This window comes from Nicotiana sylvestris, chromosome 9 (genome assembly GCF_000393655.2).
Source record: "Nicotiana sylvestris chromosome 9, ASM39365v2, whole genome shotgun sequence".
Lineage (NCBI taxonomy): Eukaryota > Viridiplantae > Streptophyta > Magnoliopsida > Solanales > Solanaceae > Nicotiana > Nicotiana sylvestris.
In genome coordinates this window covers 37713708-37733526 of record NC_091065.1, presented here as the reverse complement: position 1 = coordinate 37733526, position 19819 = coordinate 37713708, and the positions used below count along the sequence as shown (strand labels likewise).

The 19819-nt window shown below is 36.9% G+C and overlaps 2 protein-coding genes across 2 annotated transcripts; both read left to right on the top strand.

Moving 5' to 3' along the window:
* Positions 1-2487: 2487 nt before the first annotated feature.
* On the top strand, positions 2488-5158 carry LOC104243819 (large ribosomal subunit protein bL34c). Its single transcript, XM_009799082.2, has 2 exons — positions 2488-2817; positions 4748-5158. The coding sequence occupies exons 1-2, from the start codon at positions 2607-2609 to the stop codon at positions 5002-5004; spliced, it is 468 nt and encodes a 155-aa protein (XP_009797384.1). The 5' UTR covers positions 2488-2606; the 3' UTR covers positions 5005-5158.
* A 4420-nt stretch (positions 5159-9578) lies between these two features.
* LOC138877451 (fasciclin-like arabinogalactan protein 1) lies at positions 9579-9956 on the top strand. The gene has a single exon (XM_070157061.1). It carries the CDS (start codon positions 9579-9581, stop codon positions 9954-9956), a length of 378 nt encoding a protein of 125 aa, XP_070013162.1.
* Positions 9957-19819: the final 9863 nt, after the last annotated feature.

Genomic DNA, 19819 nt, shown 5'->3' with positions numbered 1-19819 from the left:
CTCTTATCGCTTAAGCTTCCAAAACTAGAAACCTTCTTCCAAATTGAGTCCGAGTCATCCAGTAACTGAACTCGACCATGCAAGTAAGTCATAACACATAATACAAAGCTGCTCAAGACCTTATGGCGCCGAATGGAACTTTAATTTTTAAAATGACCGACCGGGTCATTACACAAACAATACACATTAAGGTTGTGTTTGGTATGAAGGAAAATATTTTCCAATTTTTCCATGTTTGGTTGGCTTAAATGTTTTGGAAAATATTTTCCTTATGAACTCATTTTCCTCCAATTGGAAGAAAATGTTTTCCTTATCAAGAGAAGGGAAAATATTTTTCAAAACTTCTTCTCAACCTTCCTCATCCTATTCCCCACTCTCACCAACCCACCCACCCAACCCCAACCCCACGCCTACCCACCCCACCTCCATCTCTCCAAAAAGGTTTTTTTTTTCAAATTTCAATTTTTTTTCCGTCACCACCCACCCTGGTACCCCCTCCCCCCACAAAAAAAATTATTTTTTTTACTTTTTTTGTAATTTTTAAATTTCTATTTTTTCTTTTTTCTGCACCACCCACCCCACTTCACTGCCCTCACCCCCTCACCTCGCACAAAAAATAAGTTTTATAATTTTCAAAAAAAATTCATTTTTCTGCACATCCTCCCTCCCCCCCCCCCCCCCAATTTTTTTTTTATATTTTCAATTTTAGTTTTTTCATCTTTCGGTTTACAGGTTCGAAATTTTACAAGTTCCAAAGTTATGAGTTCGAAGATTTATTTCTTTAGAAGTATATGGGTTTAGAAATTATAAAGTTTACGGGTTCGAAAGTTTGCGGTTTCTAAAGTTTTGTGATTCGTAAGGTTGTTGGTTCGAATATTTATGGCTTCATATTTGTTGTATCTAAATTATTTATGAATACTCATGAGAAGTTATTTTCTTTAATTTGCATATCAAACACCGAAAAATGAATAAGATTACTACTTGTTTTCTAAGAAAATAACTTTTTGGAAAATATTTTCTATTATACCAAGCAGACCCTAAGTGTTTGTTTTTTCTCTTCAACTATTTTGTCATATTTAGGTTTATTTGTTTATTGAGAAACTTTTGTTAGTTTATTAATTATTATTATATAACTTAAGATTATATGCTTATCATAAAATAAATTATATTTATCATAAAAATTATCTTATCTAATCACAATTATATTTAAAAAAAAATGACAAATAGAATATTTTATATTTAAATCGATCTCGAATCTTAAATTTTGAAGAAATTACACCCTTATAAGTGTAAACAGTTCTAAGGTTATTTAAGAGGGTGTTTGGCTAAGCTTATAAGCTGGTCAAACTAGCTTATAAGCACTTTTCGGCTTATCTACACGTTTGATAAAGTTAAAAGTGCTTATAAGTCAAAAATAAGCCAAAAGTCATAAGCTGGTCACCCCCATCTTATGAAATTTTAGCTTATAAGCACTTTAAGTTTGACCAAAATTTTTACTATTTTATCCTTAAAATATTCCTTTTTAGAACAAAACTCCTACATCGATACTCACTGCCTCAAGTATTCAACCCAAACCCCCTCCCCTCTCCCCCTCCCCCACCTCTTCAAGTCTGCAATTCTCATTGACTATTTAAGATAAGCAAATTCTCTATTCTTTTGCATATTTATATGTACGTGATTGTGTATTAATATTTATATCTTTGAACTGTATGTAATTAATGAGGACATATCAAATTTTTGGTGTATTGCTTTCTAAGTGTTGTGGTGATGAAGACAATGTTTGTTTCTCTTCAAATAATTTGTCCTATTTAGGTTTATTTTTTACTGAGAAACTTTTATTAATTTATTAATTATTATAACTTATGATTATATGCTTATCATAAAATAAATTATATTTATCATAAAAATTGTCTTATCTAAGCACGGTTGTATTTAAAATAAAATGACAAATAGAATATTTTGTATTTGAATCGATCTGACATCTAAAATTTTGAAGAAATTATGCCTTTATAAGTGTAAACAGTTCTAAAGTTATTTAATTCATTTTAATATAAAAAGAGCTTATCAGCACTTTTTTATCAAATAATGCAGCAATTTATTATCAATTTCATCACTTGTACCCAAACACGTAATTGCTTATTTATTAAAACAGTTTCAGCACTTAAAACTATTTTTCAGCAGCTAATGCTAATCAGCTACTTCAAATCAGCTAATCCAAACGGGCTCTAAGTCACTTTAATAGAAAAAAGAGCTTATGAGCATTTTTTTATCAAACACTAGAGCAACTTATTATCAATTTCAGTACTTGTACCAAAACACATAACTGTTTATTTATTAAATTAATTTCAACACTTACAAGTTCTTTTCAGCGCCTGATGCTTATCGTCTAATTCAAATCAGCTAATCAAAACGGGATCTAGGTCGTAAAGAGGAAAAAGGCAAAGATTAGGGTGTGAATTGCAAAAGAGGTGAATATTGAATACCAATGGATAATTTAACCCGTTATCCTTCTCCGATTCCCAGCTCTGCAGATAAGGCGCTAAAACCCCATAAGTACCTTTGTAGATAGAATAACGAGGAGGGAGAGTTTGTCAAAGAGAGAAAGAATGGCTTCTCTGTCAGTGGTTTGTTCAGGAATAGGAAGGCATGTGCCATCAGCCTCACTTTCTCTACTCACTGGTTCTTCAAGAACGAGCTCCGTATCCTTGAAAATGGCACCTTGTGCTGCTACGGCATCAACTCGTTCTGGGCTGCTTCACTGCTCTTTTGTTCCTTCTTCTGCACTTTCATCCCTATCTGCTTCTTCTTCTTTCTCCGGTAAGTCCCATAAATTTTCAATCATTTTTCCTTTTTCGCCGACACCCTCAACTGAAAAGGTTCTATCTTGGTTTTGCAACTTGAATCTTATGCACAATTTTGATGTGAAAATAGGACAAGAGAAATTAATTATTAATTTTATTTTGTTGTTTGGTGAATTGGGTCTTGCGGAAATTGGAGATTTCAGTTGTCGATTGGATTGACAATGTGTTGATGTTTCTTGGTTCCCGTTAATGTTGCTTTAAGTTACTTCGTGTGGGTACATTATGATTACTAAACAGTGTAGCTTAGTGGTTAATGATGTGGGAGGAGACTCAAGTTCAATCCTAGGGGATGCAAAATACACTAAGGGGTCGTTTGGTATGAGGTACAGGGATGGTATAAAAATTTAATACTAACTTAATACTCTGTTTGGTTAGCAAACCAGGTATAAGTTATCTCGGTGTTAATTTTAACACTGGAATAACTTATACGTTATAGAGGGTGGGGTAATTAGTACCGGTATAACTTATACCTTCTTCTTAGAAATTATGCAATTTTCATTCTTAATACAATATACCAAACAGTGAATAAACAACAATCTCAGCATAACTAATCCCAGCATAACTTATCCCAACATAACTTATACTGAGATTATTTCTTATCACTGTTTGGTTTGGTGTAGTAAAGGTTTTGAAAAGGCAGTTATGTCTTTAGACATGCTTATCCATGTATTAAAAATTATGTTATTGCTAATGTCATGGTTTGGTATGTATAGAAATAGTACATCCCCTAGTGATTTCGATCTGTCTAAGCCTTAAGCCTTAGTGGACAAAGTTATTCGTTACCTGTTCTAGGGGAGTTACTAGGTACTTAATAGAATAGTCGAGGTGCGCATAAGCTTGCCTAGACTCCACTGTCATAAAACAAATTGCTTTTTGTGGGTGCATTGTAACTACCAATAATTGCAGTGATTATGGTTAAAGAAGGTTATTATCCTAGTACTGTTGGATTATATCCACGTATAGATTTGAAGGTATTATACTAATGCTTGACCAAAAAGGAGAGAAAAAGAGTACGTTGCAATTCTTGATTGTGATGTTTTGTATTCCACATAATTCACATTTGGAGTGTCTATTTTGGATATTTTAGGTCTGACATTGGCGTGCTACTGAAAAAATTGAATCGTATTGCTAGTTTTATGGTCAAAATCCATTGGTTAAAGCTAGATTATAGAACAATTGAACCGTAAAAATTTTGAACAAGGAAGAAAACCTTAAGGGCCAAAAGGCATATACCTGGAGGAAATGTGATAAATATATGCAGATTAACATTCTATGTTGATATTTCCTAGCAATGGGTATGAAATTAAACCATAGTCCACTTAGTTTCTTCCTTTGTTCGAAGTTCTACAGTTCATTGATAGTGTCTATTGAGGACGTTGTAGGTTTGAAATTGGAATGCTAATGAAAATATTGAATCGTACTGTTAGTTTTATGGTCAAACTCGGTTTGTTTAAAGGTAGATTATAAATAATTGAACCATAAAACTCCGAGCGAGGAAAACAGTAAGGTCCAGAAGGCATTCACATGAGGGAATGTGATAAATATATGGAGGCTAACATTGTGTTGATATTTCCTAGCATTAGGTATGGAACGAAACCATTTTCCACTTAAGTTTCTTTAACTTTTATCTTGTGATCTAATCAGCTAAATATGTGTCATTATTTTCGTCCTTTAATATCCTTATGGTCGATCTTATGAGAACCCGTGCAACATGCAGCACTCTAGTCACTTTGCCCTTTTCATAGCCGTTAGTGTGTAAATCTTTTCCAATTTGTAGCATTTGCATTAGTCGCAAATGTGAGTTTTATGAAAGTAGTTCTGGTCAGAATTTTGTATTAAATTGGCATTGTGAGTAGTGCAAACTTGATCGTTACCTTCTGGCTTAGGTTCATCACTTGGATTTGGTTTCAATTCCAACATTGGAGTGACCACCACAAAAAGGCGTGGGCTGGTGGTGAGGGCAAAAAAGTATGCTCTTTGTCAAACTAAGAGGAATAGATCAAGGAAGTCATTGGCTCGGACTCATGGTTTTCGTAAGCGTATGAGCACCACCAGTGGCAGAGCTGTCATTAAGCGAAGACGTGCCAAGGGCCGATGGGAACTTGCCCCAAAGTCTTCACCTAGAACAGGCAAACGAGCTTGATGTTTACTGTTTTCACATGAGTGATTTTTGCTGGTAATATGTAATCTTTTACAGAAATTTGCTTGCGACAGGTTCAGCTGTAATTTTCATTTGTATTATTCAAAGAACTAGCTAATTTCCATTTTTTCTATTATCCACTACTCATTGATCCTTTTATTTTTTGCCGTACTTGTGTTTGTTCTTCTATTATCCCATTTTTTTCCTTCTTCTTAACGGGTTTTGTCTACAAATGACGCTGAGAAATCCACAGCAGGTTTTCGGTTTGTCTGTTTCATTATAGGGCATCTTTTGAGGTCCAATGGCTTGATCAAAAAATTTTTACCATTGCTTATTTAATACTCCCTCTGTCCCATTTTGTATGAAATACTTTTCTTTTAGTTTGTCCAAAAAAGAATGACGCTTTTATGTATTTGAGGACAATTTAACTTTAAATTTCTCATTTAACCCTTAATGACATAATTTTATAGCCACACAATTGTCTATGGCATGCTTTAGATCACACGTTTCAAAAAATCTTTTTTTTTTTTTCATATTTCTTAAGCTCCTTGTCTATTTAACCAGGATTAATAATTTTTCTTTTCATGTCTGCCAATGGAAAAAGTACTAAAGTAACTTGTTTTACTAAACAGGGGAATAGGAGACTTGACATGCATGTACATGTTGCAGAGTGTTATGGGCATTTAACAAGGGTGCTATTGTTTTCTCAAAAGTCATTCACTGTTATCTTTGTTTTTTATATTTGTCTAAACTTTTTACCTGCTTGAGCACATGTAGATGGGTGATCTCTGCACTGCATCTGCCTCTGGCTTCATGGTGCATCTACAGAATTCTACTTCATAACTGAGGAATTAGGACTATGCTACCGAAATCATTTGGCACTTGTAGAGTTGAAATATGGTATATAAATCGTTTGGTGGTATGAGTAGAGAATGTTCAGGTTTATGAACAACCATGAATTCTTAGCCTTATTACCACTTCTTTGTTTTGAAGTTTCAATTTTTGTTCTCAGCTTTTATGAATTTGCTGCGACAAATTCTCAGGCTCATATAAGAAGGCCAGGCCATACCCTCCTCCTTTCAAACTGTAACTTTTGCATTTACAAGTGGTAATAAGATCATGACAAGAGTAGAGAATGTTTGGTCTAATCTATCTTCATTTATGAACTGATAAATTTTATAGAGTATGGAGGTGTCCTTAGTTTAGTTCTCAGTACCTTAATTGCTGATGATTCCACCAGGTCCAGTGAGATAAAATTGACAGCTATTGCATTTTATACATTGAATCAACTTGTTCTCTTACTGAAATATACTCATTCGGTTTGAGTGATTGGATGAAATAATCATGGTAGAGAATTTGGTATTGCGTAACAACATGGGATAAATTATCCATGCATTATTAATCACTTCATTACAATCCCTGCATTATGCCTTGCAGCAACTATTTTGACATCTTCAAGAGCTTCTATTTAAACACCAGAAACTGGCATCAATACATATCCATGCGTCGTGACATGAGTCTCACAAAATCAACCTGAACTTCCTCCCATATTAGCTTCTTTATCTCTATATTAGTATCTACGGAAGGCAATGTAGATTCTATTCCTCTTCAATCTACTTATACTGTATGGATAAGATATGCGGGCACTGCGGGGAAAGGTGTCTATGAGCCAGCTCATGCAATGTAGAACGTAAAGTTTAACTTGATTTTGATGTTTAGAGTAGACTTGTGACTTGTCTTCAGATCTCCACTAGTAAATAAACTGGAAAATGGATCCTCTTCATATCTACCGGGATAACCATGCTCTCTTGTTCCATGAATACCTTATAACAATTCATATCGGATACAAATGAAACGTTATTTACTGTTTGAACCAGGTTTATTTACAGGATACAAACTGTGAGATGAGCTTTCAATTACTCCAGTTTTACGAGGAATATGATAATTTCCAGAGCCAGAGGCTCCTGCAATAGGCTTAACCTGCTGTAATATGCATTTCTCCAATCAGCTACACATATTAGGAGACTATTGGAGAAATCATGTTTTTCAAATACATACACTTCCACAAGTCTAAGTATTCATGATAAAGAAAAGATTTAATACCCTAAAATCCCCCTAAACTATCAAGTTTTTGTCAGTTTCCTACTTAAACTATTCAATGTCCCCAACCCCCCCCCCTTCCCCCGAACTATATTGCCCTTCATATTAAAACCCCCTCATTGCATTCTTAGAGGTGCTTTTAGTACACGCTCCTAATTGTCTAAAAAACGTGCCATGTAGCACTACACGTGGCTATTGAACTCAGCCTATAAATCCGTCTAAATTATCACTTTATTGTCAGTTACCTACTTAAACTACCTGGTGTCCCCAAAACTCACCTGAACTATATTCCCCTGTATATTAAAACCTCATGTTGGACTTTTAAAGGTATGTTTGTCTAACTATATTAACTTATGATTCGTACAAAGTTTTTTTTATATAGTTTACTCATGATGTATTACTCTCGAATGATTGATTAATTATAAGAGTTTTGGCCAAAAGAATATCTAATGTATTGTACATGTTAATTTTAGGTTTAATTGTGATTGTGCTTTATGCTAGACTCCAATTGATAAGTCCTTATTTATATTCACTTTGTAGCACAATTAAAATATAAATAACGACATACAGTGTTGTATCTCTTAGAAGACATCTTGTATTACATAAAAAAATTACAAAAAATAAAATTTCGCAAATAAAAAATCAATTGCGCAGCAATTACATTCTCTAATTCCGGATTACATCAAGAAGGTTCAAGAGATTCAACTTTATTCTTTACAAGGTATTTGAGTTTAATAAGAAGATTTAAATTGGTATTCTGTCAACAATATGTGTAAACATGAAAGAATACTAAAACAAGAAAGAGAATAAATAATTTCAGAGGAAACAAAAGATGGAGAAATTTTTCTAGAGGAAACCCATATGGAGAACTGAAGAAAAAAGGTTAAAAAATGAAGAAGAAGGTGAAAAATAAAGAAGAAAGGTGAAAAAATAAGGAAGAATGGTGAAAAATGAGGAAGAAAGATGAATATAACTGAAGAGAATATTTATTAAGAAAAATAAATTTGAAAGAGCATTAGACTAATTAGTCATTATTTTCTGTTAAGTGGGTCATTTTGATAGCTTTTTCAGCTACCACGCGCTCCCAAGCGAATATCTACACATGTTATGCCAGGTCAGCGACGAGGAGGTTTTAATACGAGCGGCAATAGTTTAGGGGGGTTTTAGGGATACTAAATAGTTTAAGTAAGAAACTGACAAAAATGTGATAATTTAAGGGGGTTTCAGAGTATTATTGTTTCTCAAAAATTAGAAGTCATAATGATTAAAACCTTTGTTAAATTTTCATTTTCGTCAAAAAAAATTTCTTTCTCAGTATTACTTCACATCTTCGTTTAGAGAAAGCATAATAGTAAGAAACTTTGATAAGATGGAATGCATTGGCAAAATTGTATTTAAAATTTAGCAAAATGGAACCATCGGGGTCCATTCAGATGATCATTCAACTATTTAAAATTATGGACTAATATAACTTTTCTTTCGTTTATAACTGGAAAGTCATCCAACTATTCCTATTGCACACAGATGGTCATTCAACTAGAATTATCTCACTTTTCGGTGGAAAAATATGGCATGACAGTTTACATGGACTTTCTATATTTTTGGACCAAATAAAATAATTACCACCCAAATAAAACATAGAAAATTCACCCATACACCCAACCCACGGCACTAAAAATAAAAAAATCTACCACTCGATAAAAACAAACGCTAAACTCATCCCTGTTGTAAATGCATCTCGTATCTCTTCTTCTTGTAAAAATCAGTGAAATTTGATTTCATGGTTTTACTCTAGTTTAATAACATAATAACAGTACAAGGTTAAGGATAGAGTGACATGTGTTCTTCTTTTGTCAATGACCTATATTCTTCTTTCTTCTACTTTTTATAAATAATAATGGGTACGGATTAAAGACCGGAGTGAAACCATAAAAAAATTATTTTTATAAGAAGAAGAGAGATGCATTTGCAATAGGGATGCATTTTTATATTTGGTTTTATTTAGCAGGTGGATTTTTATTTTTAGCGGGTTAGGTTGGGTATATGGGTGGATTTTTTATGTGTTGTTTGGGTGTTAATTATTTTATTTGGTCCAAATATATTAAAAAAAAGAAGTCATATGAACTGCCATGTCATATTTTTTCACTGAAAAATTTGATAATTCTGGTAGCTATTTGTATGCAATTGGAATAGGAGCAAACTTCATTTATGGCCAGCCGCTAGAAACTAATATCAGCCGCTAGCCACAAAATTACAGTATGTATTTTATAGTCTAAACTAATTAAAAGGTTATCCCAAGACCACTACCACTCTTCCCCCTCTCTATGGCATCCTCCTCCGCTCTCTCCGTCATTTCTCCGCCGCTATCAAAATTCAAATCATACCATCCGTTCATCCTCACTCAACACCACAACCACCACCTCCTCAAAACTCTAACTTTCCGGTGAGCATTTGAAGACAATGTTGACTGTGGATTAATGGTATTTTGCCCTAGAGATGACGCAATGAAGAATTTTGTTCCAAAATTTAATAAACTGACGGCGGAAGGGAAGCAATCTTTGCTTAAGTATCATGGAGTTCCGGTGTATCAATCAATGGATAGCTTGAAATCCAACAATGGCGTAAGGTTTAAGAAGTACGATTTCGTTGTGCGAAAGGACGGTAACGTTGTGACTTTGAAGACCAAAATTGTGACGGCAAAGATTACTGGAACTCTAATTGATGAAAAGTCGTTGGCTATTTTTACTATTAATAAGGTTTTGATACCGAAGGAGTTGTTTAAGACTGCACCTGCGAATAGTTCGGCGTCGGTGCCGGCATCGAAAGCTGATGCCGAATATGAGGCTAATATTTGAAAGTCATTTTAGATTATGTATTATACCGGTGAGAATTTCTTTTGAATATTGGTATTATTACATAATATATATATACAAAATAGACTGTTACTATACAAAAATTATACAAAATAGACTATCACTATACAATTTATATACAATAGACTGTCACTATACAAAATAGATAAAAAAAAAATAGATTGTCATTATACGAAATATATATTAAATAGACTGTCACTTCAAAATATATACAAAATAGACTATCACTATACAAAAATATACAAAATAGACTGTCACTATATAATTTATATACAATAGACTATCGCTATACAAAATATATACTAAATAGACTGTCACTATACAAAATATATGTTAAATAGATTGTCACTATACAAAATATACTATTAACAACAACAACAACAACAACATCCCAGTATAATCCCACTAGTGGGGTCTGAGGAGGGTAATATGTACGCAGACCTTACCCCTACCCCGAGGGGCAGGAGGCTGTTTCCAGGAGGCCCTCGGCTCAAGAAAGTGACAAGAGACGATATATTAGTACTAATCAATAGACTCATAATAACATAACATAACATAACATAAAATAAAAATAACAACAATATAATAAATATAGGAAGTACGAAAAAGATAGAAGATATAATAATATCCAGCAGATAAAGCCCTGCATCAGTAGCTGACCAGTAGCATCCTAAGACTAACTCCTAACTGGCTAGTCTCACTTTAGTGCACTGTAGAAATACTCACAACTTCCCCTAGCCTACAACCTTAATGCTCGACCTCCACAATTCTCTGTCAAGGGCCATGTCCTCAGTAATCCTAAGTCGCGTCATGTCGTGCCTGATCACCTCTCCCCAATACTTCTTAGGTCTCCCTCTACCTCTCCTTGTGCCCACCACAGCCAGTCGTTCACACCTCCTCACCGGTGCCTCAGTGCTCCTCCTCTGAATGTGCCCGAACCATCTGAGTCTTGCTTCCCGCATCTTGTCCTCCATGGGGGCCACGCCCACCTTCTCTCGAATATCTTCATTCATAATCTTATCCATCCTTGTATGCCCGCACATCTACCTCAACATCCTCATCTCTGCTACTTTCATCTTCTAGATGTGAGAGTTCTTAATCGGCCAACACTCGATCCCATACAACATGGCAGGCCTAACCACTGCTCTATAAAACTTACCTTTTAGTAACGTTGGCACTTTTTTGTCATACAGGACTCTCGACGCTAACCTCCATTTCATCCACCCCACCCCTATACGGTGTGTGACATCATCGTCGATCTCCCCGATCCCCTGAATAATTGACCCAAGGTACTTGAAACTACTCCTCTTAGGAATGACTTGAGAGTCGAGCCTCACTTTCACTCCTACTTCCGTCGGCTCGGCCCTAAATTTGCACTCGAGGTATTCCGTCTTCGTCCTGCTCAGCCTGAAGCCTTTAGACTCAAGGGTCTGTCTCCAAATCTCTAGCCTCTCGTTGACGCCGCCTCATGTCTCATCGATTATAATTATGTCATCAGCAAATAGCATGCACCATAGCACATCTCCTTGAATATGATGAGTTAGTGCATCCATCACTAGGGCAAATAGGAAAGGGTTGAACGTAGACCCTTGGTGTAACCCAGTAACAACCGAAAAATGCTTGGAGTCGCCTCCTACTGTCCTAACCCGAGTCTTAGCTCCATCATACATGTCTTTAATCACCCTAATGTAGGCTGCCGGGACCCCTTTAACTTCTAAGCAGCTCCATAAACCTCCTTAGGAACCCTGTCGTACGCTTTCTCTAGATCAATAAACACCATGTGGAGATCCTTCTTCTTATCCCTGTATTATTCCACCATCATCCTAATAAGGTGGATAGCTTCTGTGGTAGATCGCCCCGGCATGAATCCGAACTGGTTGTCTGAAATAGACACCGTCTTTCGCACTCTCATTTCTACCACTCTCTCCCAGACTTTCATGGTATGACTCAGTAATTTGATACCTCTATAGTTGTTACAGCTCCGGATATCACCTTTGTTTTTATACAATGAAACCATTGTACTCCACCTCCACTCTTCAGGCATCTTATTAGTCTTGAATATAACATTATACAACCCAGCAAGCCATTCCAAGCCTGCTCTACTCACACACCTCCAAAGTTTAACCGGAATTCCGTCTAGCCCGGTAGCTCTGCCCCTTCTCATCTTACGCATTGCCTCCATGACCTTATCGACCTCAATGTCCCTACAATAACTTAATTCATGGGGACTGTCGGCATTACTCAATTCACTTAGTACAATATTTTGATCCCCTTCTTCATTTAGAAGTTTATGAAAGTAGGTCTGCCATCTCCTCTTAATCTGGTCATCCCCTATCAAAACTTTGCCGTCATCATCTTTTATGCACCTCACTTGGTCTAGATCCCGAGCCGTCCTCTCTCTCACCTTAGCGATTCGGAATAACTTCTTCTCCCCGCCTTTGTTCCTTAGTTCCTCATACAGACGAGCAAAAGCTGCCGTCTTAGCCTCCGTTACTGCCATATTTGCCTCCTTCCTAGCTACCTTATACCTCTCATTATTCGCTCTCTTCTCCTCCTCACCAGTGCTCCATATTAACCGTAGGTAAGCCGCCTTATTTGCTTCCTTTTTACCTTGGACAACTGCATTCCACCACCAGTCTCCTTTGTGGCCACTGGTGCGACCTGAAGATATCCCTAACACCTCTCTCGCCGCCTTCCTTATACAGTTCGCCATCGTCGACCACATAGTGTTTGCGTCCCCACTACTTCTCCAAACTCCTATTGCCGATAACCTTCCTTCCAAATCCTGAGCTTTATCCTTAGTCAAGGCGCCCCACTTAATCCTTGGGCGTCCTCGTCCTGACCTCTTCTTCCTCTTTATCATAATACCAATGTCTATCACCAAAAGTCTATGCTGTATTGCAAGGGTCTCTCCTAGGATAACTTTGAAATCCTCGCACAACCTTCTGTCGCATCTCCTGAGGAGGAGATAGTCAATCTGAGTCTTCGCCACCAAACTTTGGTAAGTAACCAAGTGCTCCTCCCGCTTCGGAAAACATGAGTTCGCAATCACTAGATCGATTGCCTTGGCAAAGTCCAACAGCGAAGTGCCCCCTTCGTTCCGCTCCCCGAAACTAAAGCCGCCATGCACCTCAGTATAACCACCTGCCGATGACCCAATATGACCATTGAAATCTCCTCCTATGAATCACCTCTCGGAAGGCGGAATACTACGAACGACGTCATCCAACCCCTCCCAAAAGCTCCTTTTAATCTCCTCATCCAAGCCCACTTGCGGCGCGTACGCACTAATGACATTTAAAGTACACTCACCCACCACCAATTTAATAGTCATTAGTCTATCATTCACCCGCCTAACCTCTACCACCGACTCTCTAAGATGGCTATCTACCAGGAACCCACTCCATTCTTACCTCTCCGGACTCTAGAGTACCACAACTTATACCCATCCGTATTTTTTGCCCTCGATCCAACCCACCTAGTCTTCTGAACACATGCTATATTAATCTTCCTCTTTTGAAGGATCTTTGCCAACTCTACAGACTTACTCGTTAGTGAACCTATGTTCCATGACCCGATTCTCAACCTATAGGCTCTCTTGCCCCCTCTACCTCCCCTACCTCCTGTCCCACCCCCTGACCCTGGGCCCACACTTTGCCCCACCCAAGGACATGCCCTTAATCTATCATCCCAGACTGCAGCCACTACACCTACGACAATCTAAAGGAAACTCGCTAGTGCACAACAGACAACGAATCAAACTAGAAGGAAACAAGTGACTACTAATACATTAGTAGAATGATTGAACTAAACTATTGTGAACTAAAGTAACATCAACTTAGCTAACACCAAAAGAGAACGGGAGGTACCAACTCCCGAGAACCAAACCTGTGTTGATTTGCTATATTCGATGTAGTTGTACGGTCACACACCGCTTCCCACCACCCTTTGCTGATGCACGTCCAGGTTACTCTCCTTTGCTAGTGCTCGTGGGCCTAACTTGTCTCCAACACTTCGAGAATTTCCCTGAAAACACAGAAAAACCACGACCCAAAAACCAAAAAGAGGGCTGTCACCACTACCACTGGTGTAGCCCTGACAGTAGTAGGAAAAATGTAGGGAAAAGCAAAGAACTACACAAAATTCACCAAGTTCTACCGTGGTACAACAAAATGCACAGATCAAAACTATACCCTCAAGAAAAATAAATCAAATCTGGAATCTGAAAAATAAATCAAATCTGGAAAGAACAAAAGGAAAATAAATGAGAAATTATTTTTAAAAAAGGTACTATACCTGAAGAAACAAATTGATTTTAAGTGAAATCCAAAAGCAGATGACAACAACTCAAAACACACTTTGCAAACTTTTTGGGCAGCAGCAACAATCCCATTAATACCACATCAATTTCCCATATACCGTCTCTACTTCAATTAATTCCTTCTTAATAAACCGTGAATCTCGAAGACAAGAAGGGGTTGGGGGCAAGAAGACAAGGGGGTGGGGTGGGAGCAAGAAGACAAGAGGAACAAGAAAGAAAGGGGAAGTAACTGGAAAGAAGAAGAAAGCAGGAAGGAGAAAGAGAGGAAAAGAAGAAAAGGGTAGGGTGGGGTAGGGGTATTACCTGGTCCGGTGGTCGATGGAGGTCCGGTGATAGGGACGTTAGAAAGATGAGATGAGAGAGACGTTAGAGACTTTCTACCCTATAAATCTTAGTAGAGGAGGTTCCACAAAATATACTGTCACTATATAAGAAAATATATAAAATATACTATCAATATACAAAATAGACTGTCACTATACAACAAATATACAAAATAGACTGTTCCTATACAAAAAATATACAAAATAGATATTTCGGGCTATTAGATGTAATATGTTTGGGCGGGAGGGCCGTTTTCTGTTAATGGGCAAAAATATGGGCTATCAAAATTTTGAGGGGCTTAGAGGGTAGTTTTCTCTAGGAATAATTGAGTGACTTTCTTGTTGCAAAGAAAAATTATTTTAGTCCATAATTTTGAATAGTTGAATAATCATCTGAGTAAGGGACTCGAAAGATCGTCACGAGCTCTGGTGGCATCATATGCAACTTTGGCATTTATTTCCGTAGGATTTCCATCAACTAATATTTTCAACAACTAAAACAAAACTGTAATGTTCTATTACCTTTTTGATTAATACTCTCTCGGTTTCACTTTAATTGATTTTTTAATTTTTTATTGTGGTCTATAATATTTGATTTTTTAGATATGAAGAAGGAATATCTTCTTTTTTTTTTCAAAATTGTCATTGGAATAAAGAGTCTCGGAGTATTTGTTATATTTCTAACAGACAAATTAAAGAGATAGTTGTAACGACCCGGCTGGTCATTTTATATATTTGGACCCCGTTTTCCTATTTGATAATCCCTGTATGTATATTTTTTGTTATGTAACTTGTGGGGATGGTTGGTTTGAGTTCGGACAAGTTTTGAAATGAGTTGGAATATTTAGTTCCAAGGTTGGAAGCTTAAGATATAAGAGTTTATCAAGGTTTGAATTTTGTATAAACGACCCCAGAATGGTGATTTGATGGTTTCAATAAGTTTGTGTGGTGATTTTAAACTTAGGCGTATGTCCATATTTGCATTTGAAGGACCCTAGGACGATTTGATTCTATTTGACAAAAATTTGAAAATTGAAGGTTTGGAAAGTTCATAGGTTTGATGGGGAGTTAACTTAGAGGAAAAGGGAACCGGCCGGTTTTGTTACTAGGCCGATTTTCGATTATTTTTTATTGGGTTTACCAGTTCCGAGCTTTCCCAGTGCAAAATTTAACCGGAATGGTTCCAGGCCTAATGGGTTGGGTCGGGCTTATTTAATTTTTTTTTTGTATTTTGTATATAACAATCATAATTTATATTAAGATAAAGTAAAAATGTAAAACACTCAACTTTAAAAGCCTTATATTTTGAAAAAATAATTTTGAATTTTAGATAATACAATGAACATGAAAAAAATATAACTTATAGTAAAAGTCTTATACTGGAGTGTTGATAAATTGATATGTAAGGATCAAACTTCAAAGGCTTTCATAGTTTCATTTCAAATTTTCTTTATCGAATATTACTTCAAATTAATCTAACAAACTAAAACAATAATCTTAAATAAGTCTAATAATTTTAAAATAAAACAAATTGTCTCAAATCAACTTAAATACGAATTTCTGGAGGACGCTCAAGACAATTCTTCATATGCCTCTTTAAACAGCTTGTGCCCTCTCACTTTCGATGAACATTTAAGACGCGGCCACAGTTCTTGCACTTTACTTTGTGAACTTCTTCATTTTCTTCTACCACCTCAAAGTATTCTCAAACATATGAGCGCACTCTAGAAAAACGGGGCATGATTTAACTTGAATTGAGAATTTGGGTTTGAGAATTGAGATATGAGTGAAGAAATGAAGAAGAAGGGGGGGTCTATTCAAAATTTTTCAAATGGCTAAATTAATAAATAATAAAAGTGTTATTATTTAAAAAACAAAAAAGCTATTCTTGCAAATTAGCCATTGGGCAACGGTCAAAATGGCAGCTGACCGTTGCCAAATGGACAACTTTATAAAAAAATTGAAATAGTCGTTGAACCGGTCCGGGACGGTCTGGTTAACCGGTTCCCAAATGACTTGAACATAACGGATTGTATCAGTCCGTTAACCGATACCAAAAATCTACCCGACACAGGCCGGTTCCCATCCCAAGCCAGCCCTGCCCGGCCCCCTTACTACCAAACCGGTCCGGAACTGGGCCAACCCTGCCCATTTGACACCTTTGCTTTAAGGCTATCAGGTTCGAATTGTTGTTTTGGAGGTTGGAATAGGTTCATTATGCCATTTGGAACTTGTGTCCCAAATTTGGGGTCATTCCGGATTGGTTAGGCTTGAATCAGATGTTTGGTTTGAAGTTTGAAGTTTATGAGCTTAAGAGATTGATCTTGATCGGCGATTGTGGTTTTGATATTATTTTGTATGATTTGAGACCTCGAGTATGTTCCTGTTATTTTTGGCCTGTTGATATGGTTGGACGGGGTACCGTGGGGCTCGAGCGTGTTTCCGGATGGTTTTAGATCATTTCTTTAAGATTTTGAATTGCTAGTTTTCCTCTGAGTTGCAGTGCTTCACGATCCCAGAGATAGTCTCGCATTTGCATAGAAGAGGAAGCAGGCATAAGGATTTTCCTCTTCGCACTCGCAAAGCAGGTATCACGTTCGATGAGAAGAGGGATCTGAAGCAGCGCGATCGCTTGAAGGGGACGCGTTCACGAAGGAATGATGCTAGAGGGAGGAATGTCTTCACGTTCATCGAGCTAGGCTCGTATTCACATAGGCTTAAAAAGTGGCTAGGCATCACGCTCGCGTAGGGGCTTCGCATTCACGAAGAAGGGGCGGCAGCTGGTCAAGAATTTGGCCTTCACTATTGCGAAGTGGGTCCTGCAATCGCGAAGTGTATAACTGGACAGAAGTATAAAATGTCATTTTTGGGACTTTGAGCTCATTATCATATTATGAGTTGGGAGCTCAGATTGAGGCAATCTTCACCCACTTGGATCGGGTAAGTACTCTTGACTCGGATTTGATTATTATTCATGATTCCATCCTTGAATTTGGAATTTGTTGATGAATCTAAGTGAGAAAAATTGGGGATTTTAGAAAATCTTTTCTAAAGCGAAAATAGATATTTGAACCCTGATTCAGAGTCGAATTTGTACGAAATGGTGTGTCTTATTTGTGAGTTATGTCGGGTTTTGGGGTGCGGGCCCGAATTGACATTTTGGTTAACTTTGAATATTTGAAGAAAAATCAAAGCTTTATTTTTTGGGTTGTTTCCTATGATCTTAATTGATATTATTAGTTATTTTTAGCTAGATTCGAGCCGTTCAGAGGGCAGTTCCCACGGGAAGGCAGTTTTAGAATATTGATTTGGCTTATTTGAGGTAAGTATCTTGCCTAAAATTAGTTAAGACACTAATTTCCTGAGTTATTAGTGTTGGGTACATGCTATGTGTGGCGCACATGCAAGGGGTTGGGCCCATGTGCATGCATCAGGGTTTTATTCATGCTCGGGGTAGTGCTTAAGCTAATTTATGCCACGAATTGATCGCTAAGCTTCTTACTATCATGCTTCTTATGTTTGTACCCTTTGGTGAGCTGAATTGAATCATGTCATAGGTTACATGTAGGTCAATCTCATGTTCAAACATTCTAATTGTCATTTTGGCGTAATTCCTAATTTGAGCTATGGTAGGACACTTCGCACATGCATATACCTTAACATGCTACTTATATCAGTCCATAAGTATGTAATTTGACATTTATTGTTCATGTATATGTATACTTATATATGCTTTCAGTGTGATAAGGACTGGATTGATAGCACATGAGTGGTCTGTGCTGCTTGGATTATATGGCACGTAAGTTGTCCGCGCAGCGTGTGGATAAGGATACATCCTCCTAGGGTCACCCTCTCATGTTTCTCTCTTGATGGTGTACACACGGTATGAGGAAAAACTAATCAGTGTTTGGTTTTTGAATCTTTTCTCTATTTGCAAACACCTTGGACATATACATGTTTTATTCGCATATCTTCTAAATAACTAGATCTGGAATGTATACATGTATCGCCGTGAATATCTTCTCTATATGCTATTTGGTTCGATTAGTGAGAGTATTATTGCTCCCTAAAGTTCACGCAAGTATACGTGGTCGTACAAGTAATAAAATGATAAGTCGAGTATCGAACCTACAGAGACTTGTATCAACTACCTACTAAATTCACTAAGATTGCTATTCATTCGAGCCAATTCGAGTTCAAGAGTGTAATTATACTAAACAATAATTCTAAGTAGTAACTAAATTATCAAGCAGTAAAATGATTGTTGTGTATTTAGTAGAGACAAATATTCCAGGGTTGTGATCAATTCACCAATCATATTTTGTCCAAGTTAACTCTCCCTTTCATGCAATTCACTCATGGTTGCTAAATAATCGAACAATTGCTCTCATAGCCTCTCCTAAAGTATTACTCACCTATTCAAAATAGATTAACGCCTATATTCCTATGAAATCTATCTATTAAGAACACATTAAAATTACGATATTTAATTAAGCATGGTGACTAGGTATATTCCTATCGTAACCACAAATCCCCCCCCCCCAGAGTTAAGATCGTGCTCTCTTCAATTCTTCTCTAATCTAAATAAGGCTTTCCCAAGCACATCATAGATAGTAAATAGAACCTAACTATTGGCCCGACAATTAAGCAAATAATCACAGAATTAAAGAAACAATCATATATTAGTAAATTATAATCAAGATTAAGTCAACTTCAAACAACAATATTCATGGCTAAATCACAACACCGGAACTATGGGTTTTAGCCACTCATGATAGTATCAAACAAATTCATAAGTGTTGGATAATTGAAAATACTAAGAACCGATGAAGAAATATGAGATATCCTTGCTCCCGAATGCTCCTGTGTTTCCCTAGGTCTAAAGTATGTCAAAAGTCTCAAAAATAACATTTTACATGTATTTATACCAAGTAGGGTCGGACCCAGAAGAAACTCCTTTTCCTACACAAAATAAGATTAGGACCCTATAAAAATTACACAGGCGTGCCGCATGGGGCGATGCGCCACGCGGTATGGTAGTGGGATTTATTAGAGAGCGTGCAAAATTGACAACAGTAGAAAATAGGTGGCCGTGGCGCGCCACGAGCCGCCCACGAACCACAGTTGTGGTGGATTCTCAGAGTTAACATTTTCCTTGGTTTTTGACATCCGGATGTGGTTCTCGACCCCTGAACATGATA